Source organism: Salvelinus fontinalis, chromosome 30, assembly GCF_029448725.1.
Source record: "Salvelinus fontinalis isolate EN_2023a chromosome 30, ASM2944872v1, whole genome shotgun sequence".
In the NCBI taxonomy this organism is placed as follows: domain Eukaryota; kingdom Metazoa; phylum Chordata; class Actinopteri; order Salmoniformes; family Salmonidae; genus Salvelinus; species Salvelinus fontinalis.
Genome location: NC_074694.1, coordinates 40,929,193 through 40,954,662, shown reverse-complemented (window position 1 = coordinate 40,954,662; position 25,470 = coordinate 40,929,193). Strand labels below are relative to the sequence as shown.

General features: G+C 45.9%; 1 protein-coding gene across 2 annotated transcripts in view; it reads left to right on the top strand.

The window, feature by feature from the left end:
- The window catches only part of LOC129829225 (vesicle-fusing ATPase), a 42,721-nt gene that overhangs the window by 15,024 nt on the left and 2,227 nt on the right, over positions 1-25,470 (top strand). For both annotated transcript variants that reach the window (XM_055890889.1, XM_055890890.1), the window contains exons 2-19: positions 908-993; positions 1,476-1,575; positions 4,035-4,074; positions 5,372-5,538; positions 5,918-6,025; positions 6,302-6,377; positions 10,557-10,712; positions 14,186-14,385; positions 16,559-16,724; positions 17,646-17,720; positions 18,003-18,190; positions 19,004-19,099; positions 19,419-19,575; positions 20,734-20,867; positions 20,955-21,021; positions 22,389-22,468; positions 23,560-23,694; positions 23,868-23,981. In XM_055890889.1, coding sequence (XP_055746864.1) covers positions 908-993; positions 1,476-1,575; positions 4,035-4,074; positions 5,372-5,538; positions 5,918-6,025; positions 6,302-6,377; positions 10,557-10,712; positions 14,186-14,385; positions 16,559-16,724; positions 17,646-17,720; positions 18,003-18,190; positions 19,004-19,099; positions 19,419-19,575; positions 20,734-20,867; positions 20,955-21,021; positions 22,389-22,468; positions 23,560-23,694; positions 23,868-23,981 — 2,145 coding nt within the window. The remainder of the gene's footprint in view (positions 1-907; positions 994-1,475; positions 1,576-4,034; positions 4,075-5,371; positions 5,539-5,917; positions 6,026-6,301; positions 6,378-10,556; positions 10,713-14,185; positions 14,386-16,558; positions 16,725-17,645; positions 17,721-18,002; positions 18,191-19,003; positions 19,100-19,418; positions 19,576-20,733; positions 20,868-20,954; positions 21,022-22,388; positions 22,469-23,559; positions 23,695-23,867; positions 23,982-25,470) is intronic.

Here is a 25,470-nt window from a genome sequence, read left to right as displayed (position 1 = left end):
CCAGACAGTTGATTTCTTTCTTGAAATTTGCAGTAGTTTGAGTTACACTGTTGGTTTAAACAGAATCCCTCAAGGGAGAACTTTAGTCTACACTTTATGAAATGGGGTTAATTTTTTGGTTAACAAACCTGAGTTGTTTTGCATCTGTATGAGGCTTGTCAACCATCCTACATGTCTTCACTACCCACAAAGCCCTATTTCCTCACTGTTTTCTCTTTTCAGTTTACACCAATATATTTTCAATGCTTCCCTCACTCTACTGGGGATATGTATGAATGGATAGCCTATAGCAGGAAAAGCTTTTCCATCCAATCAAATTAGCTGGAGTGGAGTGACAACCCCATTCACTGCATAGGCTAAATTGAATTTGTCTTAGACCCACTAATTCGCAATATGGGAAGTTTGGCACACGTGCAAAAAAAACGATGTTTATTTGAAAAGAAGCGATCTGGTTAAAAAGAGCATAGGTTGACAATCTACATGGGAATGCAGTTTGTCCCATATGTAGCCTAGGCCTATCTCTTTGTTTGCTATACGCCTCAAAATACACTTATTTAAAATTTTTATTTAACCTGCAACTAGGCAAGTCAGTTAAGAACAAATTCTTATTTGCAATGACGGCCTACACCAGCCAAACCAGGGTGCCTCTAGTGAAGACCTCTAGCGCAGAGATGCAGTGCCTCAGACCCCTGCGCCACTCTGGAGCAATGTTGAAGAAATGACGCAGGTCCTTTCTACTTAACTGGATTGGAGCAGCCTTTAGCAGTACAATCTTTTCAAATAGCTGATACTTGCTAAAAGGCATAGGCCATGTGATGTCAGAGGAAATATTTTCGTCCCTGGGACATGTACCTTTTTTTTTTTTAAAGGTTATCGAGTCTCTTGTTTCTGTTTTTCTCCTTGCCAGACTATGCAAGCGGCGCGATGCCCAACAGACGAACTGTCACTTACCAACTGCGCAGTCGTGAGTGAGAAGGACCCGCAGTTTGAACGGTAAGTAATGTGTGTGACCACTATATGGTTGTATGCTGTATGTGCGTGTGTTTTGATCCCCAGCCCTGAGGTGCCTCTGCCACATCAAAGGCCTGTGTGTGTGTGTGTGGCGGTAGATCACTGGGGCTCAGCTCTCTAGCCGTGATGCCAAAAGCCCCAGGGCCGTCACATTCTCTGTCTGTGGCTGCTCTGATTTCATTCTCTATCACCAAATAATGTTGTTCTGTCGTTTCATCTCTGGCCTTGCACCTGTCCCTCTGGGGCAGGTGTGGGACTCACCAAAGCTCTTACCTGGTGAAAGAAGTAACCCACCCCAGCAGAAAAATGTCACCATGGAACATATGGTCTCGCTGTGTCTCTCTGTCGGGTCTTGACCCAATAAAGGGGATTCAGAAATTCTCTCAATATCATGCTTGCTAGCCATGTAAACATACATATTGTAGTTTTCTCTGTATGATATGATAGTCCTCTTCTCTATGCAGTCACGTGACCGTGAGAACCACGCCGACCCACAAGTTTGTGTTCACAGTGAAGACCCACCCGAGTGTGGTCCCGGGGACCATCGCCTTCAGTCTGCCACAGGTAGGAGCCACCATCATGGCCTTCATAAAATAGGCTACACACCCTGCGTTCAAAGCTATCCTTACTTGATTGATAAATGATCAATTGAACCAAGTCTAAACCACATCTTTTAGGGCGTTTTTATAACTAAAGTCGTCATTTAATCGATGACGATAGTTGGTTTCTACAAGTGCAGCGCAGTAAACAATGTGTGGATGTAGTTGACACCGTCTGAGCTTCTTAAGCTGAGCCCATCTTCTGACTGTATTTGACTCTAGCTGTCTGGCTACTATGGCCCGTCTGTCTGCGAGCTCCTCCTCCTCTCTGTTGTCTTCTATCATGTCTGTCGCTGCTTTTGACCTTTTGCCTGTCTCTGCCTGCTCTTTCTCCTTCTATAAACTCTGCAGCCACAGCCGGCACACAGGTACTACAGCAACTTCCTCCTCGGCCGGTCTTATTTCACAACTAGATCGGAGTATGAACAGAAGCAGTTATAAATGTCTCTACGGTCCTATTTACAAGATTGTAGCAATGCGCTACACGATAACTCTTAACTGGACATGTGTCAATGGCCTAATGCGCCGTACAGTAGCCTAGAGCTTCGGTCCGTCATGTAAAGTAGGTGATACGTGGGTTCAACTATCAGTCTCAAACCCTTAGCCCGGTCCGGATGTTTTTTGATCGTTGTGGGACTGATGTTCTTCTTGAAAGATGTTGTAAAATAAGACCGTATTTAAGAGGAACGTTAGCCTACATCACTGTCTTTGTCAGAACACCCTAGTTATCACTGATGGTTCATTAGAGGTGTACTGTCTTTTAGTTGCAAATATACAGTATCAGTCAAAAGTTTGGACACACCTACTCATTCAACGTTTTTTCTTTATTTTTGACTTTTCTACATTGTAGAACAATAGTGAAGACATACTATGAAATAAAACATATGGAGTCGTGTGTTATTTGGCACCTTTGCCTTAATCACAGCTTTGCACACTCTTGGCATTCTCTCAACCAGCTTCACCTGGAATGCTTTTCCAACAATCTTGAAGGAGTTCCCACATATGCTGAGCACTTGTAGGCTGCTTTTCCTTCACTCTGCGGTCCAACTCATCCCAAACCTTCTCAATTGGGTTGAGGTCGGGTGAATGTGGAGGCCAGGTCATCTGATGCAGCACTTAATCACTCTCATTCTTGGTCAAATAGCCCTTACACACCCTGGAGGTGTGTTGGGTCATTGTCCTGTTGAAAAACAAATGATAGTCCCACTATGCGCAAACCAGATGGGATGGTGTATTGCTATAGAATGCTGTGGTTGCCATGCTTGTTAATTGTGCCATGAATTCTAAATAAATCACTGACAGTGTCACCAGCAAAGCACCATCACACCACCTCCATGCTTCACAGTGGGAACCATGCATGCAGAGATAATTTGTTCACCTACTCTGCCTCACAAAGACACAGTGGTTGGAACCAAAAATCGCAAATTTGGACTCCAGACTAAAGGACAGATTTCCACCGGTCTAATGTCCATTGCTCGTATTTCTTGGCCCAAGCAAGTTTCTTCTTCTTAATGGTGTCCTTTAGTAGTGGTTTCTTTTCAGCAATTCGACTGTGAAGGCCTGATTCACGCAGTCTCCTGAACAATTGATGTTGAGATGTGTCTGTTACTTGAACTCTGTGAAGCATTTATTTGGGCTGCAATTTCTGAGGCTGGTAAGTCTAATGAACTTATCCTCTGCAGCAGAAGTAACTCTGGATCTTCCTTTCCTGTGGCGGTCCTCATGAGAGCCAGTTTCATCATAGCGCTTGATGGTTTTTGCAAATGCACTTGAATAAACTTTCAAAGTTCTTGAAATGTTCCGGATTGACTGACCTTCATGTCTTAAAGTAATGACGGACTGTTGTTTCTCTTTGCTCATTTGAGCTGTTCTTGCCATAATATGGACTTGGTCTTTTACCAAATAGGGCTATCTTCTGTATACCACCCCTACCATGTCACAAAACATCTTATTAGCGCAAACGCATTAAGAAGGAAAGAAATTCCACAAATTAACTTTTAACAAGGCACACCTGTTAATTGAAATGCATTCCAGGTGACTACCTCATGAAGCTGGTTGAGAGAATGCCAAGTGTGCAAAGCTGTGATCAAGGCAAAGAGTGGCTACTTTGAAGAATATAAAATACATTTTGGTTACTATATGATTCCATGTGTTATTTCATTATTTTGATGTCTTCACAATTTTTTTTTACAATGTAGAAAATAGTAAAAAATAAAAACCCTTGAATGAGTAGGTGTGTCCAAATGTTTGACTAGTACTGTATGTTAGAATGTCTCTTTTTCCTAAGCCTGTTTGTACCTTGTTGCTGGGCAACTGGATTCTATAAATAGTGATGCCCTTTTTATATGGTCTTTGTTTGCATAGTTAATACAAAGGAAATGTGTGAACTGTGCACTGACTTGAAAACATTACTTGTTTTCCCAGAGAAAATGGGCAGGCCTCTCCATTGGTCAGGATGTGGAAGGTAAGACTAAAGCATGATGGTATTGAACTGTGAGGTGAATGCAGGAAGACAAAGTGCAGTCTCTCTCTGAATTCTTCTCATTGATTGCCATTGTATAACTGCTGTCCTATCATTAGCCACCAGATGGGGCGGCAGGTAGCCAAGTGGTTAGAGCATTGGGCCAGTATCTGAAAGGTTGCTAGATCAAAATCTGTCGTTCTGCCCCTGAACATGGCCGTTAAACCACTGTTCCTAGGCCGTCATTGTAAATAAGAATTTGGTCTGGCCACACGTAACTTAGATGTGATCTATGTGGACGCAGTGAGGGGGTGGTGGAGGGGAAATGATTGATCTAGCACATGAATCGCATCAGAGATTGTGGTGGTGAGAGGCTACTTCACAGCGGTCTTGAAGCTCGGCCAGGTTATCAAAGCCCGAGCCAGTGTACGCCCATTGTCTGATATCTTTAGCGGCGATGCTTACGGTAATAGCCTAAGTCCTATAGCTCTGCCTTACGTCCTTCGCAACAGCTCTGCTCCGCGAAGCGCAGGAAGTATGAATGCTCTGACTTCTGCGGAGGCCGCATGGCAGTAAATGGTATACGGCCGCCGCGGATGACGGCTTGACCACGCAGAGCCTTTTTTATCCCGGTGGGCCAGATCTGTTTAGTACTTTGGCCAACTCCTTTCTGTGTCCGTTCTTTGTCAAGCCAAACGTGTATGGATGATACCAATGATGGTTGGCTACAACACATGTAGTAGGGGACCAGACCAGCTCTGCCTAGGATAACAACATAATATTAGTCAAAATATGCACCTCTGAAAGCGTTATTAGCAAAGTGTCGCTGTGTAAAGAGACCCTGATCTGGAATAGAGCTGGTAATTGGCTAATTTGCATAACTCCGGTACTGCTTAGGTGGCTGTGAACAGATGTTGAAAGAACAGCTCGTTCCTTCATCAAATCCAGCCCTGTGTTGCCGACTGCACGCTCTCAGGTGTGAGGTCCTGAACAACAGAGGCCTATTTGAACTCGCTGTGACGTGTCAACAGTGTGCCGTTCACGTGGTCATTGTATTATTGAACCAAGTGATTCAATATACGACATCCATAAGAAAACAATGACGCTGAAGGTGTTTGTCCTTGATTAGGTTGTTGATGGAATATGCCGCAAAGTGAGTAGCACTATTGAGCAAGGTACTACAAATGAACACCAATCAGACTTTTGACATTGTACTTGAAAATGAAAATGGAGTAAAGTGGAGAAAAGCTACTGGGCTACTCTTCTATCTGTTTCCTTTCTCTGCTCGGTGTCCATATAGTGACCAACTACAACTTTGACAAGTCCAAGCAGTGTGTGGGCACCATGATGGTGGAGATAGATTTCCTGCAGAAGAAGAGTGTGGACAGCAGCCAATACGACTCCGACAAGATGGCTGCAGAGTTCATCCAGCACTTCAACAGCCAGGCCTTCAGTGCGGGCCAGCAGGTACGGGAACTGTAGCCCACAGAAGGACGCTGGGATGACACGGTGGGGTGACTCGCGTACCTCTTAGAGGACTTTGGTGGTCTTCAGGCTCTTGGTAGAAGTTGCCCTTAGAAATAGATCTAGGATCAGTTTAACCGTGGCAAAACTGACTGTGGATCATTATCAAGGGCTGAATTTTGTCGTACTCTTGGCTTTAGATTGAGGGGTAGCATAGAGCGAACGTCTCCTCGAATGATTTAATAGGCCAAACATTTTTGTTGTGTTCTTAGATTGTGACAACTCGCCACGCTTTTGTGTTTGTGTTCTGCATGCTGATGGCGCTTTACGTTATTCTAACCTTCTAACATTGTCCACGCTTCCTCTTTCTTGATGTCTCCAGCTGGTGTTTAGTTTCTGTGACAAGCTGTTTGGCCTGCTGATAAAAGACATTGAAGCCATGGACCCCAGCATCCTCAAGGGAGAAGCAGGCTCTGGGAAGAAGCACAAGGTACGTAGAGCACCAATCGACCGACCTTAGGACCTCTATATCTCAGTACCTCTATTATCACCATTAGATATACCATTTATATATTATTAATACACTTTACATTACATAGTAATATTCATACACTTGAACTAATCATCGTGACAGTAATAATCTAGTTACACCATCAAGCCCCCAAAGGTGCTTGATGGTAAGGTAAATTCTCGTGAAAAACTGGCGCAATTCTCTGTCCACCATCTACTCACTCCTAACTGTCTTCTGTCTCTGTGGTCTATACAGATTGACACTGGCTTGTTGCTGGGAAACAGCCAGGTGGTTTTTGAGAAGGCGGAGAGCTCTTCTCTTACCCTCATTGGTAAGTGTCGTCCCTGGCTCGCTCCGACGCAGAAAACTGGCCATGTGTGACGCCGTCTTGTATTACGTGGCTACAGCACATCGATTTAGTCTCTATCCGTTACATGACCCTGATGTACACATACTGTATATCTGACATGTTGATGCACTCAAATTGTGTTCTTCAGCATAATAACATTTAATTACTAAGGCTTGAGATTTGCGTAATTAACTAAAGTGGGTTTGCTTACAAGGCTAAACTAAGTGACATTCGGCCTCAATAAACCACACGCTAAACCACCCTGACTGACTTCATCCATTTGTGGCATGTGCTTGTTGTTACCCAATACCAGCACAAGGTGGCACCCTGTCCACAGTTTTAGTTTGGCTTTCATCTTGCTCTCAGAAGTTTTGAGTGATGAAATTCTAGATGGCCCTAGAGAGGAAAGTGTCATTTTTTTCAATGTTAAGTACTTTTCTTTATGTCATTGATGGATAATTTAGTTAATACATGAAACGCTTTACACCGTTCCCCCGTCTATGAGCTAAGAGTTGCCACTAGTGCCAGGTTTCAAATCAAATTGTATTTGTCACGTGCCAAATTCAACAGGTAAATGAAATGCTTACTTACAAGCCCTTAACCAACAATGCAGTTCAAGAAATAGTTAAGAAAATCTTTACTAAATAAAGTAAAAAAAGATTATCAAAAAGTATCACAAGAAAATTACATAACAATAACGAGGCTATATACAGGGGGTACCGGTACCGAGTCAATGTGCGGGCGTACAGGTTAGTCAAGGTAATTTGTAAAGTGACTATGCATAGAAAAGTAAGCAGCGAGTAGCAGCAGTGTAAAAACAAAGGGAGGAGGTCAATGTAAATAGTCCAGGTGGCCATTTTATTAATTGATCAGCAGTTTTATGCCTTCGGTGTAGAAGCTGTTAAGGAGCTTTTGGACCTAGACTTGGCGCTCCGGTACCGCTGGCCGTGCGGTAGAAGAAAGAACAGTCTATGACTTACACCGCCTAGTATATAGATCCTGGATGGAAGGAAGTTTGGCTCCAGTGATGTACTGGGCCGTACCCACTACCCTCTGTAGCGCCTTACAGTCAGATGCCGAGCAGTTGCCATACCAGGTGGTGATGCAACCGCTCAGGATGCTCTCGATGTTGCAGAACTTTTTGAGGATCTGAGGACCCATGGCAAATCTTTTCAGTCTCCTGAGGGGGGAAAAGGTGTTGTCGTGCCCTCTTCCCAACTGTATTGGTGTGTTTAGACCATGCTAGTTCGTTGATGTGGACACCAAGGAACTTAACTCTCGACCTGCTCCGCTCCAGCCCCGTTGATGTTAATGGGGGCCTGTTCGGCCCTCCTTTTCTTATAGTCCACGATCAGCTCCTTTATCTTGCTCACATTGAGGGAGAGGTTGTTGTCCTGGCACCACACTGCCAGGTCTCTGACCTCCTTCTTATAGGCTTTCTCATCGCTGTCGGTGATCAGGCCTACCACTGTGTCGTCAGCAAACTTAATGATGGTGTTGGAGTCGTGCTTGGCCACGCAGTCGTTGAACAGGAAGCACAGGAGGGGACTGAGCACGCACCCCTGAGGGGCCCCAGTGTTGAGGATCAGTGTGGCAGATGTTGTTGCCTACCCTTACCACCTGGGGGCAGCCCGTCAGGAAGTCCAGGATCCAGTTGCAGAGGGAGGTGTTTAGTCCCAGGGTCCTTAGCTTAGTGATGAGCTATGAGGGCACTATGGTGTTGATCGCTGAGCTGTTGTCAATTAACAGCATTCTCACATAGGTGTTCCTTTTTTCCAGGTGTGAAAGGGCACTGTGGAGTAAGAATGAGATTGCATCATCTGTGAATCTGTTATGGCGGTATGCGAATTGGAGTGGGTCTAGGGTTTCCATCATGATGGTGTTGTGAGCCATAACCAGCCTTTCAAAGCACTTCATGGCTACTGAAGTGAGTGCTACGGGCGGTAATCATTTAGGCAGGTTACCTTCGCTTTCTGGGCCACAGGGTCTATGGTGGTCTGTTTGAAACGTAGATATTACAGACTCGGTCAGGGAGAGGAAAATGTCAGTGAAGACACTTGCCAGTTGGTCCGTGCATGCTTTTGAGTACATGTCCTGGTAATCCGTCTGAGCCATGACCAGCCTTTCAACTGTTATTCGCCTTGGATAAAAGCATCTGCTAAATACCATTTTATTATTATTATAATAATATATAACATTTTTCCCTCTATGTACAGTGCCTTCGGAAAGAATTCAACCTCCTTTCACATTTTGTTACTTTATAGCCTTATTATAAAAGGGATTAAATAAATAAAAAATCCTCATCAATCTACACACAATACCTCATAATGACAAAGTGAAAACAGGTTTTTAGAAATGCGGGTAGAGGAACAATGGTGGCCATCTTGATGCATGTGGGGACAGCAGACTGTCATAGGGAGAGATTGAATATGTCCGTAAACACTCCAGCCAGCTGGTCTGCACATGTAGTGTGTATTCGGATAGTAGTCAGACCCCTTCCCCTTTTCCAGATTTTGTTGCGTTACAGCCTTATTCTAAAATCGATTTAACAAAAAAATGGTCCTCAATCTGCACAGAATACCCCATAACGACAAAGCGAAAACAGGTTTTTAGAAATTTCTGCAAATGTATTAAAAAGAAAAACATACCTTATATTTACATAAGTATTCAGACACTTTGCTGTGAGACTTGAAATTGACGTCAGGTGCATCCTGTTTCCATTAATCATCCTTGAGATGTTTGAACAACTTGATTGGAGTCCATCTGTGGTAAATTCAATTGATTTAGACATGATTTGAAAAGGCACACACACCTGTCTATTTAAAGTTCCACAGTTGACAGTGGATGTCAGCGCAAAAACCAAGCCATGTGGTCGAAGGACTTGTCCGTACAGCTCAGAGACAGGATTGTGTTGAGGCACAGATCTGGGGAAGGGTACCAAAAAATGTCTTTAGCATTGAAGGTCCCCAAGAACACAGTGGCCTCCATCATTCTTAAATGGAAAAAGTTTGGAACCACCAAGACTTCCTGGAGCTGGCTACCTGGCCAAACTGAGCAATCGGGGGAGAAGACCCTTGGTCAGGGAGGTGACCAAGAACCCGATGGTCACTCTGACAGAGCTCCAGAGTTCCTCTGTGGAGATGGGAGAACCTTCCAGAAGAACAACCATCTCTGCAGCACTCCACCAACAAGGCCTTTGGTAGGGTAGCCAGACAGAAGCCACTCCTCAGTAAAAGGCACATGACAGCCTGCTTGGTTTGCCAAAAGGCACCTAAAGGACTCTCCGACCATGAGAAACAAGATTCTCTGGTCTGATGAAAACAAGATTGAAATATTTTTTAATTTATTTCACCTTTATTTAACTAGGCAAGTCTGCAAGTCAAACCCTCCCCTAATCTGGACGTCTGGAGGAAACCTGGCACCATCCCTATGGTGAAGCATGGTGGTGTTAGCATTATGCTGTGGGGATGTTTCTCAGCGGCAGGGACTGGGAGACTAGTCAGGATCGAGGCAAAGATGAATGGAGCAAAGTACAAAGATCCTGCTCCAGAGTGCTCAGTACCTCAGACTGGGGCTAAGGTTCACCTTTCAACAGGACAATGACCCTAGGCACACAGCCAAGACAACACAGCAGTGGCTTCAGGACGAGTCTCTGAATGTACTTGAGTGGCCCAGCCAGAGCCCGGACTTGAACCCGATCTAACATCTAAGGGAGACCTGAAAAATAGCTGTGCAGCAACGCTCCCCATCCAACCTGACAGAGCTTGAGAGGATCTGCTGAGAATAAAGGGAGAAACTCCCCAAATACAGGTGTGTAATACCCAAGAAGACTCAAGGCTGTAATCGCTGCCGAAGGTGTTTCGAGAAAGTACTGAGTACTTATTACTTAGGTCTGAATACTTATGTAAATGTGATATTTAAGTTTTTGAAATGAGTTAACATTCATCAAAATAAATAGTTTTTGCTTTGTCTTTTTGGGGTAGTGTGTGTGTGTGTGTGTGTGTGTGTGTGTGTGTGTGTGTGTGTGTGTGGATTAATGAGTTGAAAAAACATTTTAAATCAATTTTAGAATAAGGCTGTAACAAAATGTGGGAAAAGTCTAGGGGCTGAGTACTTCCCGAATGCACTTTATGTTTGTATCTGTGTTTGTGTCCCCTACAGGGAAGTCTAAGACCAGAGAGTCTCGCCAGTCTATCATCAACCCAGACTGGAACTTTGAGCGCATGGGCATCGGTGGCCTCGACAAAGAGTTCTCCGACATCTTCCGTAGGGCCTTCGCCTCTCGAGTCTTCCCTCCAGACATTGTGGAGCAGATGGGTGAGCTTCTTCTCTGTCTCTCTCTCGGTCTCTGCCTCTCTTTTGCGTTCTCTCTTTCGCACTCTCTCTCTCTTTCTCTCGCTCTTGCACACGCACTCTTTATTTCTTTCGCACTCTTCCCCTCTTGCTGTCTCTTTCTCTTCATCCATATTTCTTTCTCAACAGACGTTTCTCTTTCTCGACTTTCACTCAATCCATCTTATTCACTCGTACTTTCACATGCCTGTTGTCTTACACACTCGTTTTTTTTCCGCTCTCTTTCTAGTACTTTCCTTCTCTCATTCTTTTTATAGCTCACACTGTGTGTATTTGTCTCTTACCATATCCCCCCGGTAACCACTTTTAGAGGTCCCAGGGAAGCCTGTGTTCCAGCCTAGCGTTAGACAGACCGAACCATTAGCCACTGTGAGGGGGGGGGGGCAGCCTGCCAAAACAAATCACTCAATCAGTCTCTGGAAGGAACACCATGACATGAATAAGGCTCTGTGTTCAAATGGCATTGATTCTCAGACCAGTACTGCACATTGTGACAAACACGCCAGACTATTTTCGGGGAAAAGCCTCTAACAAATGGACCCGACGGGAATACTATTATTGGACTGACAATGTAGTAGTGTCAATCTTTTCTCTTTGTTTGACCGTGAAACTGCACCCTAGACTGAAACTAGTTATTGAAAAATAAATCGTTGTCTGACTCCCTCGGTTAGGCCCAAGAGGGCTTCCGTCATTGGACAGACAATGCAGTGTCCTCCTCAGGATGCTGCTCTCAGTCGTCAGTGAGTGAGTTATGACACAGCCCCCCCCCCTCCATGCGTACACTGGTAAATAGTTGTTTGACATGTCTCGGATTACAATGCTGATTCCCATCGCTAAAGGATGGCTCATAGTGAAAGCAAGTTTGGTGCTCTTCTGCATATACGCAAACACACACAAACTCTCTCTCTCTCAATTACACACACACACACTCACAGAGCCCCAGTCCTATCCTCATGGCGTCCAGTGTGAGTTTGAGAGGAGCCGATACGTCGGGATTTTGGCAGCGAGGTCCTTTATCTACTTCCCCAGAGTCCGATGAACTCGTGGATACCATTTTTATGTCTTTGTCCCCAGTATGTCGAAAGTTAGTGGTGCAGCGCCTAAAGAATGAAGTCATACCCTTTGACTTATTCCACATTTTGTTGTTACAGCCTGAATTCAAAATAGATTTGATAGATTTTTCTCACCTATCCACACACAATACCCCATAATGACAAAGTGGACACATGTTTGCAAATGTATTAAAAATGAAATTCAGAAATATCTCAGTTGAGTCAATAATTTGTAGAAGCGGCGATTTACAGCTTTGCGTTGTCTTGGGTATGTCTCTATCAGCTTTGCACATCTGTTTTTTTTTCAAGCTGTGTTAAGTTATATGGGGAGTAGCGATGAACAGCAATCTTCAAGTCTTTCCACAGATTTTCAATAGGATTCATGTCTGAGCTTTGGCTGGGCCACTCAAGGACTTTCACATTCTTGTTCCAATGCCTTTCCAGCATTGCTTTGGCTGTTTGCATGGCGTCATTGTCCTGTTGGAACGTAAACCTTCACCCCAGTCTTAGGTCGTTTTCACGCTGAAGCAGGTTCTCTCAAAGGATTTGCCTGTCTTTGGCTCCATTCATTGTTCCCTCTATCCTTACCAGTCTCCCTGCCCCTGCTGCTGAAAAGCATCCCCATAGCATGATGCTGCCACTACTGCGCTTCACGGTAGGGATGGTGTTTTCTCCAAACATGGTACTTTGCATTAAGGCCAAAGACTTACACAGAATCTTTTGCCTTATGCTCGGAGTCTTTCACGTGCCTTTTTTTCAAACTCCAGTCGTGCTGTCGTGCCTTTTTATCTCAGGAGTGGCTTCTGTCTGGCCACTCTCCCATAAAGCCCAGATTGGTGACGTGCTGTAGAGACCGTTGTCCTGCCAGTATCTCCCAACTCAGCCAAGGAACTCTGACAGAACTACAGAGTGGTCATTGGTCACCTCCCTGACCAATGTCCTTCTTGCCCGGTTGCTTAGATCGGTCGGACGGCCATCTCTAGGCAGAGTCTGGGTAGGAAAAATGTGTTCCATTTTCCAATGATGGCGACCACTGTGCTCTTGGAAACTTTCAACACTCTAGAAATAGTTTTATACCCTTCCCCAGATATATGCCTCCGCACAATTCTATCTCTGTGAATTCAAGGCACACTTAACCAGCATGGCTACAGCTTTCTGCACCGATATGCCATCCCATCTGGGACGATCATTTGTTTTTCAACCGCACAATGACCCCAAACACACCTCCAGGCTGTGTAAGGGCTATTTGACCAAGAAAGAGAGTGATGAAGGGCTGCGTCAGATGACCTGGCCTCCACAATTGGGATGAGTTGGACTGCAGAGTGAAGGAAAAGCAGCCAACAAGTGCTCAGCATATGTAGGAACTCCTTCAAAACTGTTGGAAAAGCATTCCAGGTGAAGCTGGTTGAGAGAATGCCAAGAGTGTGCAAAGCTGTCATCAAGGCAAATGGTGGCTACTTTGAAGAATCTGAATTTAACATATTTTTTGCTTACTACATGATTCCATATGTGTTATTTCATAAAAGTGGTGTCCACAAGTTCATCTGACTCCTGGGAAGTAGATAAAGGGCTCCATGGCCAAAACCTTGAAGTATCTCTTTAAGTTGGACTGCTGGGTGCTACGGTGTGCAGGAGTTGGATGGTCTAATGAGATGGCGAGCCCTGATAGACGAGAGTCTAAAGGTGAGGGTGTAATTGGGGAGTGTCAGGGAGGGCAGGTGCTGATAGAGTTGATCGTAGGGGGGAAGTGTGTGTGTGGCCTCTCACTCCCTCCATGTCGGGCAGACAGCAAGGGGTCACACACACAAATACTGCAATGCTTTACCTGGAGCCCCTCCTTACTTCCCCTAACTGTCTTCCCTTCAGCAGGTCTAAATGGGAGGGCTGATGTTCATCTCTGGCCTCTCAAGGAGTGTGGAGCAAATTTCACTGAACAGTTGCAATAAGCTACGACAGGACCAACACAGTCTGGTTTTCAACCGAGCCCCAAAACTGCTCCAAATTGGTTGGGTCCAATAACAAGACGTGATCTTTATGAGAAACACATCAGAGTCAACTTGTATTGAATCATAGCAGTAATTGCAGTAGATCTAGTTTTTTTTTTCCTATCTTGTTTTTCTGCCTCATTTTCCCAAATTGAACATGTGAAGTTTGAGGACCTTGGGGATTTTTCATACTCGGGTATCTATGTATGAATCAGAGATGAGGTCAGACAACGGCGTAAAGGGAAAAGTCACCTCATACAGTGCATTGTAGAGCACATGGAAGTGTACTTAGCGTAGAGCGCTACAGTGGCCTAAGGGCTTTTCTCGCCAACTGATACGATCGTGACGCACCTAAACCATTCGATTTTCTAACATTTTTGACTGCATCCCTCCCCTGCAGGTTGTAAGCATGTGAAGGGCATCCTGTTGTTCGGGCCTCCTGGCTGCGGTAAGACTCTGATGGCCAGGCAGATTGGGAAGATGCTGAACGCCCGCGAGCCCAAGGTGGTCAACGGCCCCGAGATCCTCAACAAGTACGTGGGAGAGTCCGAGGCCAACATCAGGAAGCTGTTCGCCGACGCAGAGGACGAGCAAAAGAGGGTGAGAGGGAAACACGTGAATGCTCTGTAACATACTTGAAAACTCTGTAAGAGCCATGCAATCACACACACACACCAGTAAATACACCCAGTACCTTCATTGCAATTACTCCTGTGGTTATCAAGCACAACATGCCTGATAACAAGTCAATGAAATAGATGTCAGACTAAAAGGATTCCTTACCCCGAGGCCAATCCTTACCCCTACGCCACGAACCAAAGATAAGCATCACACAAATCCACACAGAGAAGCAAATTTCTTCTGGAGAAGATTGATTTGCCCTTTTTAAGGAGGCATATTAGAAATGATAACGGTGGTAAAGTCATTGGGTTTCTCCATACCGGGGGGGGGGGCAGTTGTGTATTGAGCACCCGTAGTGATGACGGTGTGACAGTGACGGCCTCACTCTTCACCACCTAATGAGGTGCTGGGTTATCTTGAACCCTGCCCCCCTCTCACCTAGCCCATAATAAGCCCAGCTCCTCACCTGCTTTAAATGCTACGTCTGGAGACTGACCGGGCCAGAGATGGATGGATAACCCCCACTCTGCTCTCGCTATCTCTAGTTTTTGGTCTCTCTCACTCTTTCTCTGTTTGGGCAGACTCTGTCCCTCCATGCCAGAGCAGAGGGAGGATGAAGAGACTTTGAAAGGGTTTTACTTTTCACTCGGGTCACACCAAGGAGATTTTAGCCCAGAACAGCCATGAGTGTGAGGGGTTGACATTCTACACTGAACAAAAATATAAATTCAACAATTTCAAAGATTTTACAGTTCATATAAGGACGTTAGTCAGTTTAAATCAATTCCTTAGGCCCTAATATATGGATTCCACATGACTGAGAATACAGATATGCAGAAAAAAGTAGGGGCGTGGATCAGTATCTGGGGTGACCACCATTTTGACTCATGCAGTGCGACATCTCCTTCACATAGAGTTGATCAGGCTGTTGATTGTAGACTGTGGAATGTTGTCCCACTCCTCTTCAAAGGATGTGCGATTCTGGATATTGGTTGGAACACGTTGTCGTATGTCTGGTGAGATGTCTGGTGAGTATGCAGGCCATGGAAGAACTGGGACATTTTCAGCTTCCAGGAATTGTGTATAGATCCTTGCGACATGGTGCATTATGTTGAAACATGGGGATGGAGGTGGACGGCACGACAATGGGTCTCGGGATCTCGTCACGTTATCTCTGTGCATTGAAATTACCGTTGAATAAAATGCAATTGTGTTCGTTGACCGTAGCTTATGCCTGCGCATACCATAACCCCACTATCACCGCGGGCCACTGTTCTTAACGTTGACATCAGAACCCCGCTCACCCACACGACGCCATCTGCACAGTACAGTTGAAACCGGGATTCATCCGTGAAGAGCACACTTACCCAGCGTGCCAATAGCTATCCATTTTTGCCCACTGAAGTCGGTTACAACGCCTAACTGCAGTCAGGTCAAGACCCTGGTGAGGACGACCAAACACGCAGATGAACTTCCCTGAGACGGCTTCTGACAGTTTGTTCAGAAATTCTTCGGGTTGTGCAAGCCAACCGTTTAACTGTCCGGGTGGATGGTCTCAGATGATCCCGCAGGTGAAGAAGCCGGATGTTGAGGTCCTGGGCTGGCGTGGTTACACGTAGTCTGCGGTTGTGACGCCGGTTGGGTGTACTGCCAAATTCTTTAAAACGACATTGAAAAGGCTTATGGTAGAGAAATTAATATTCAATTTTATGGCAACAGCTCTGTTGGACATTCCTGCAGTCAGCATGCCAAATGCATGCTCCTTCAACTTGAGACATCTGTGACATTGTGACAAAACTGCCCATTTTAGAGTGGCCTTTTATTGTCCCCAGCACAAGTTGCAGCTGTGTAATGATCATGGTATTTAATCGGCTTCTTGACATGCCAAACCTTTTTAGGTGGTTGGATTATCTTGGCAAAGGAGAAATGCCCACTAACAGGAATGTAAACAAATGTGTGCACAACAATGTCTGGGAAAATGTCTGGGTTCTTTTATTTCAGCTCATGAAACATGGGACCAACACTTTACACTTTACGTTTTATTTTTTGGTTCAGTGTAGATACTGGCCCTATGTAGCGCTGCATTGACTTTCTGAGGCCATTGGTATCCTCCTCCCTCCTCCATCATTCACCCATATCTCTCCTCCAATAGCTGGGCGCCAACAGTGGGCTGCACATCATCATCTTTGACGAGATTGACGCCATCTGTAAGCAGCGGGGCAGCATGGCGGGCAGCACGGGCGTCCACGACACAGTGGTCAACCAACTGCTGTCCAAGATAGATGGAGTGGAGCAACTCAACAATATCTTGGTCATAGGTACCCACACACACACACACCTTCTGCAGGACTGCCAACGGAGTAGAATTGTTTTTGCTGGGGGGTAGCCCACTAGCGGTCTTTCAATCACCCGCGAGTGAATGTGCTTTTCAGATCAGAGCTCAGTCGCACATTGCGATTGATATTCTTAGCTAGTTGGCGCGTTATTAGCCACATTATAGATGCGTGTAGGTCAGCAATGGGGAGTTTCCGTTTCCTTTAAGAGCACAAAACTTGTAGGTTACATTTCAAGCTGTTTTTGAAAAGCCAGTCAGGTAAAAAGCTTGTGTGTTAAAGGTGCATTGTTGTATTTTGAGACAGGCTTGAATATGCAAATATACCAATAGGCAGAGGGGTAGCCTACATTGTCTAATTCTCTGTATGGTAATGATAATTTGTTGTATTCTGTAAAGTGGTTTCTTGTGTCATACTACACAATACAATTGTACAGTCACCTATTTGGCCCATGGTGTTACAGACCAAGTAAAATCCTGAGTTAATGTCAAGCCCTTAATGTAAAAACAAAAAAATGTTTTTAAAAGTCTCTCCTGCAGTGTAGGCCTGCATTGAACACCACATGTAGGCTACGTCATAGAAATGAAAAGCTACTTCCATGTGAAAATATTCTGGGATTTGCTCAGTTTGGTTTTGTTGGAAGGTTTACATTATGCTGAAATGCTGCCGTCTGAAACTGTCAGGGTACAGCCTCAGTGTTCACTGTAAACGTGTGCCAGAAGGTGCAAAAAATTCTCACAACGTTCAAGTTTCCTCTCACAAGACCCAAAATTTGAGGGAACATTGACACACACACACACACACTTCTGATTGACTGACAGGTCGAGTTGTGGTCTGAGAAGATCATTTGGGCTCTGCCTTTCTCGTCCTCCCTCTCTTCTATCTCTCCATCTGTGCCTCACTCAGGAATGACCAACAGGCCTGACCTGATAGACGAGGCCTTGTTGAGACCAGGCAGGTTGGAGGTCAAAATGGAGATCGGTAAGAAATCAACACCACAAAGCATCCACTCTAACCGAGGACCTTGCGTCATTTCTTTTAGGTTAATATATTCAGGTTTTAGGTTGTTTTCAGGAGGCTTATTTTCTTCTGCGATGGACATTGTTATTCATAGATGTTGTGCCTTTTTTTACATGATAAACACCACCCAGGCATTTCTACTTTCCCAGTTCTGTCCCCTGTGCAGTATGCAGTGACACGGCGAAGACGGCAGATTAACAGTCCGGTTCAGAAGATGTTTCCCTTCTCTATTCCTCCCCCCAGGTTTGCCTGATGAGAAGGGGCGTGTCCAGATCCTCAACATCCACACGGCTAAGATGCGTCAGTTCAACCTGCTGGGCAGCGACGTGGACGTCGGCGAGCTGGCCGCCGAGACCAAGAACTACAGCGGAGCCGAGCTGGAGGGGCTGGTCAGAGCTGCCCAGTCCACCGCCATGAACCGACACATCAAGGTCACTATCACACACAGGCGGACATTTTTATTAGCCTACGTAGGCTAATTAACATTAACTCTACAACCGACCATCGTTGTTTGTCAAGGGGCTGTAAGTACCGTAGGCGTTGTGCAATTAGTCATAAGACAATGCGCTTCCCTCAGAGCGGAAATGTCTGACAACTCTCGTCTGGGACGAGGAAGTGAACGAGTGACTAGGACAGAGAGCGGGAGCGACTGCTCCAGCCATTCCTCCCGTGTAAGCCCTCTGTCCGCGTCGTCGCCCTCCAATAGATGCCAAGAGTGTGGAGAGCCGCAGACCGCTTAACAGACGTGCACCTTGCTTTACCTGGCCGCGTGTGTGAGAGCGACGGAGAGACTCCTCACCCGATAAAGCACTTAGGGCAGACACACTCCTGCACTCTCTAAGCCTCGCTTCCACAGACACACGATTCCACACTAACAGTACCCACTTCGCAGTGGGCTAAACAACAGTGTTTCAGTTGAGCGAGTCGACCAGGGAGGTGGACTGTTGTAAACGTCCACTTGACCAAGCTAGATCAGTGACACCTGGAAGTCCAAACCATCACGTCAGCGTCATTACAGGACAAAATAAAGGTCGGAACTATACTATGAGTGGTTTGCTGGAACAGCGGTAACTTATTTGGGGTCGTTTTGTCGCCGCTCCTCGACATCACAGTGCCATAAATCAACTCGGATCAGGGCTGAAGTTAGTCGAGCAGTTTGTTGATAGTTAGTTGAACATCTATTGAACCGTCTGTATTGGATCGTCCTAATGACATGTCCCCCCTTGTCCTCTGTCCCCTTGCAGGCCAGTGCCACGGTGGAGGTGGACCTAGAGAAGGCTGAGCATCTGCAGGTCCACAGAGACGACTTCCTGGCCTCGCTGGACAACGACATCAAACCTGTGAGTAGATCCCCCTTCCTCCCGCTCATCTCTTGATCATTCTCCATCCTTCTCTCTCTTTACCATTTGCCTACGTCCAAGAGTCCTCTTCCAACGTCTGGGTAGACTTTCAACAATTCTACCATCACATCGAGTAGATGGCCATGTCCATTGTCTACTATATGCAGGAAATTGGCCAGTAGATCTTGGATAGCATTTTGAGATGTTCCTAAGAAGCAATTTTAATAAGGGACCCTTTTTAAGGCACTGATTTAATAGGTCTGACGCTCTCTCTTTCCCTCCACCTGTGTCCCTCTCGCTCTCTCGCCCCCCTGGCCAGGCGTTTGGTACCAACTCCGAGGACTATGCCAGCTACATCATGAACGGCATCATTAAGTGGGGCGACCCGGTGACAGCCGTGCTGGATGACGGGGAGCTGCTGGTGCAGCAGACCAAGAACAGCGACCGCACCCCACTGGTGTCTGTGTTACTGGAAGGTAAGGCACACACACACTCAAATATACACTAAAATTTGTATTTTTTTTGTCAGTTAGCAGGTGCTCTTATCCTGAGCGACTTGCAGTGCGTTCGTTTTAAGGTGGCTAGTTGCGTCCACCACGTCTCATACTAGTAATGTGATTTCATTTGTGGAGCGCGTTTCCCACGCAATTAAGTGAAACGTACCTCAACAAAGCAGATAGCAGCAAAGTCTGTGCTAGTAAGAAGATGCTGATGTTAGTGCAAGGTACACAAAAAGATGAGCAAGGACACAAACAACTGATACTATTTTAGTCTATATATTTTTCTTTCCTTTACTCCTAAAAGGGACATTAACTTGAAATAACTCTCGTATATCTATGAACTATATTATTCCGATTTCCTTCGGTACAAATAAAATAAAATACCATCACATTTTATTTGTCACGTGCCGAATACAACCATACAGTGAAATGCTTACTTACAAGCCCTTAACCAACAATGCAGTTTTAAGAAAAATAAGTGATAAGTAAAAAATAAAAGTAACAAATAATTAAAGAGCAGCAGTAAAATAACAATAGCGAGGCTATATACAGGGGGCACCGGTTAGTTGAGGTAATATGTACATGTAGATATATTTAAAGTGACTATGCATAGATAATAAACAGAGTAGCAGAAGTGTAAAAGAGGGTGGGGCAATGCAAATAGTCTGGGTAGCCATTTGATTAGCTGTTCAGAAGCCTTTTGGACCTAGACTTGGCCCTCCGGTACCGCTTGCCGTGCGGTAGCAGAGAGAACAATCTATGACTAGGGTGGCTGGAGTCTTGGACAATTTTTAGGGCCTTCCTCTTACACCGCCTGGTATAGAGTTCCTGGATGGCAGGAAGCTTGGCCCCAGTGATGTACTGAGCCGTACGCACTACCCTCTGTAGTGCCTTGCGGTCGGAGGCCGAGCAGTTGCCATACCAGGCAGTGATGCAACCAGTCAGGATGCTCTCGATGGTGCAGCTGTAGAACTTTTTGTCAGTGAAGACACTTGCCGGTTGGTCAGCACATGCTCGGAGTACACCTATTAATCTGTCTGGCCTTGTGAATGTTTACCCGTTTAAAGGTCTTTCTCACGTCGGCTATGGGTTTTTTATACATCGATAGATAGTATGCTATGCTCTCTCACCTAGGTCCCCCCAACAGTGGGAAGACGGCTCTGGCAGCTAAGATCTCAGAGGAATCCCAGTTCCCCTTTATAAAGATCTGCTCTCCAGACAAGATGATTGGCCACTCCGAGATCGCTAAGTGCCAGGCCATCAAGAAGGTGAGGAAAGGGATACACACACGTGCGCACACACACACCGTGCCAGTACCTGTGTCTTCACCACCCTTAACCCTCTTTGTGTTCCAGATATTTGAAGATGCCTATAAGTCCCAGCTGAGCTGTGTAGTGGTAGATGACATTGAGCGCTTGCTGGGTAAGGTTCTGCTTGCATTGTGGTAACACCATTCTTCTTTTTTAAGTATCCTTTTAAGTTCAGGGTTATAACAGAGAACAAAATACTCATAAAGCAAAAACACCATTCTCCTTCTGATAACCCTGCCATGACCAGCTAAAAACACCATTCCCCTTCTGATAACCCTGCCATGACCAGCTAAAAACACCATTCTCCTTCTGATAACCCTGCCATGACCAGCTAAAAACACCATTCCCCTTCTGATAACCCTGCCATGACCAGCTAAAAACACCATTCCCCTTCTGATAACCCTGCCATGACCAGCTAAAAACACCATTCTCCTTCTGATAACCCTGCCATGACCAGCTAAAAACACCATTCCCCTTCTGATAACCCTGCCATGACCAGCTAAAAACACCATTCTCCTTCTGATAACCCTGCCATGACCAGCTAAAAACACCATTCCCCTTCTGATAACCCTGCCATGACCAGCTAAAAACACCATTCCCCTTCTGATAACCCTGCCATGACCAGCTAAAAAACCCATTCTCCTCCTGATAACCCTGCCATGACCAGCTAAAAACACCATTCCCCTTCTGATAACCCTGCCATGACCAGCTAAAAACACCATTCCCCTTCTGATAACCCTGCCATGACCAGCTAAAAACACCATTCTCCTTCTGATAACCCTGCCATGACCAGCTAAAAACACCATTCCCCTTCTGATAACCCTGCCATGACCAGCTAAAAACACCATTCTCCTTCTGATAACCCTGCCATGACCAGCTAAAAACACCATTCCCCTTCTGATAACCCTGCCATGACCAGCTAAAAACACCATTCTCCTTCTGATAACCCTGCCATGACCAGCTAAAAACACCATTCCCCTTCTGATAACCCTGCCATGACCAGCTAAAAACACCATTCCCCTTCTGATAACCCTGCCATGACCAGCTAAAAACACCATTCTCCTTCTGATAACCCTGCCATTAACCAGCTAAAAACACCATTCCCCTTCTGGTAACCCTGCCATGACCAGCTAAAAAAGTGCCATATGTACGTTTATGTATCTACAATACTGTGGCAGGTGTCGAGAGCTGTGTGTAGCTTGAAAGTGTATAAGGTTGGTGCTGCTCATTGAAAATGTAATACAATTGCAAATGAAATAGCTGGAGCTTCAATACAAGGGGTTATTGCACAGTTTGATGGTCACAATGAAGATGGTCAAATAAAGAGCTATAAAATCAAGTTAGTTATTTGACCACATTTGGCATTAAATGCTGAAGAAAATATATTTCAGCACACTGATAATGATGTATTATACATTATTACATACATACGCAGCCTAAAATGAATACGGGAGAGTTTACGCGTGTCCTTGTTCTCAGACTATGTCCCGATTGGCCCTCGTTTCTCAAACCTGGTCCTTCAAGCTCTGCTGGTCCTCCTCAAGAAACCCCCTCCCAAGGTGAGTGTTCTGCGGCTCTTCTTGAACGTGTGCGCGCGTGTGTTTGCTCTTTTAGCGTTTGACATTTTCTGCGCCCGTGCTCCGGTTGTTATTTTAGCAGTGGCAGAAAGATGGCAGCAGATCATGCCTATGGCCCCAGTCGTTTTCCATGCGGAGTGAATCAAAAAGGGTTTCCTAGTTGTGTGATAGTATATATAGCTTTACGACTGTGCGCGTGTTCATGTGAGCTTTGTCTCCTAAATATAGCCGCCAGGCCTCTACGGCGTTTTAGGCGGTAGGGCCCTAGTCTAGGCAACGTTCAGCTGTGAATGTGTTTAATGTGTATGAGAGTGTTTTGGCCAGACTGTTGTTTTGTGCTGGGTGTGAATGGGAGCCGGGCTGTTTCTCCTGGATGTGTGTGTATGTAAGGGAGTATATGGCAGTATAGATGCGTTTGTGATAATGTATTGGTCCGGGCAGGCTGTTATGCTTGGTGTGAATGGGAGCCGGGGCTGTTTCTCCAGGGTTGTAAAGCTCCAGGCCCAGCGGGGAGCCCGGGCTAGGGGAGGCCTGCCTCTCGAGGTGGGGGGGGGGGGAGAGACAACGGAAGAGAATGGGCTCTGTGAGAGAGCCGGGGGGACCTGGCAGCAACCGCCGCCTGTGTGGCACCTCATCTGCATGCAGGGAAACACCCCCTCCGCACTATGGGGGGGCAGCCGGCCCATAATCCCCCTCTCCTCTGGCCCCGACTGAGCGACCAGGGCCTCTGGGGAAAGAAACAGGCCACTTCCCTGATTTCAGAGTCAACTAGACTAGAGCAGCTAGGTAGATGTGGTCCACCTCTGACAGAGACTGGCCAGAAGCTTTATAAATAGGCACAAGGCTCATATACGGGAGTAGTTGACCCCACCTTACCCATACACATGTCCCCAGACCCTTTTTCTGTATTTTGATGCAGCAAAGCATGCTGTTGGATGAGGGTTTCCGCTTCCGCACGTCATTTAAACCTTTTTTTTTTTTTTACAGGATGTCCTATCTGTCCCTGAGCTAAATATCCATCTCCATCGTGTGTCTCTGCGTCATGCCCCCCCCCCCTCCCCCCCCAAACACAGGGCCGTAAGCTGCTGATCATCGGCACCACCAGCAGGAAGGACGTGCTGCAGGAGATGGAGATGCTGGACGCCTTCAGTACCACCATCCACATCCCCAACATCTCTAGAGGAGAGCAGCTGGTCGAGGCCCTGGAGGTAGGCATAGACACACACACACACACACGGACACACACGCGCGCAGACATGCACACACAGGCAACACACACGGGAATGTATGTACCTCACTCTCCAGTTTTGAAGTCGGGATGGTGATAATGTAGCGACGCATTCGCCGTGAGTTTTTCAGACTGCTTTTCTGTCTGTTGTAGATGCTAGGTAGTTTCCAGGAGAAGGAGCGGGCAGACATTGCCAAGGCGGTGAAGGGCCAGGGGGTGTGGATCGGCATCAAGAAGCTGACGATGCTTATCGAAATGGCCGTGCAGGTGAGAGAGAGACGCACGCCCTGTTTCGTTGACATGTCTCAGCCCAGCACGAACCATCAAATAATCACCTAGTCATGGCCTCCTTCGATCCGGACCACGGTTAGTGGGTTCAGGTGTGTTACTGCTGTGCTGGAACAAAAGCCTGCACACACCCTTGGGAGTTGGAGAACCTTGGCCTAGACAACCACAGTCTGAGGAGTCACGGATTCTCGTCTGGTTTCAGTCAAAACAAACCGCCATTAATTACGACCTTTTTAATTAAAACCAGTTTGGATTCAACAATGATTTGTGTGGTGAGCCCCAATAATGTCATCGCTGTACTTTCCCGACCATTCTCCGCATACTTCCCCCGTCTTATGTGCTCACATGCTGTGAATTGTAGAGGAATGCAAGCCACACACAAACACCACGTAGTGCCTCGGAAAGGTCTTATCTGCTGTTGTGAGGGTTGTTACTCTCTTAGGCCCTGTCCAGAAACAACACTACGGGCAATTCAAAAGATGGGTTATGCAATAACCTGACATTTTTAGTTTTCTTGCCCAATCCTACCTTTCAAATCCTCTTTCCTCAATAGGAAAGCATGAACCAGTTTGCCACCACTGGAAATGTACAGGTAACTGCCAAAATTGAAGGAAACGCCAACATAAAGTGTCTTGATAGGGCGTTGGGCCACCAGAACAGCTTCAATGTGCCTTGGCATAGATTCTACAAGTGTCTGGAACACTTTTTGGAAGGATGCGACACTGTTCTTCCACTAGAAAATCATTTGGTGCTTTGTTGATGGTGGTGGAAAACGCCGTCTCAGGCGCCGCTCCAGAATCTCCCAGAAGTGTTCAATTGAGTTGAGATCTGGTGACGGAGACGCGAACACTTTAAACTCCCTGTGCTCCTTTTGAGGCCCCTCTTTCAAAGTCACTGAGATCTCTTCTTCTAGCCGTGGTAGCCATAATAATGGGCAACTGGGAATGTTCATACATGACCCAAAGCATGATGGGATGTTGATTGCTTAATTAACCAGACCTTTGGAAGCACCTGCTTTCAATATACTTTTATTTAACTAGGCAAGTCGATTAAGAACAAATTCTTATTTACCCCGGCCAAACCCTAACGACGCTGGGCCAATTGTGCGTCGCCCTATGGGACTCCCAATCACAGCTGGTTGTGATACAGGCTGGAATCGAACCAGGGTCTGTAGTGACGCTTCTAGCACTCAGTTGCAGTGTCTTTAAAACGCTGCGCCTCTCTGGAGCCCAACTTTGTATCCCTAACTCCTCAAATCCCTAACTCCTCAAGTGTTTTATTTTGGCAGTTTATACCTTTTACATGCAATGTATGACATTCCACTTCTTTCATGGAACACAGCTAATCGTGTTTAGGACAGTCATATCTCATATCTAACCCATAGTCAAGATGACCGTAGTTGAGTGCTACCATGTATTTTGCATTGTCTCTGTCTGTCTCTCTGTCTGTCTGTCTGCCTGTCTCTGTC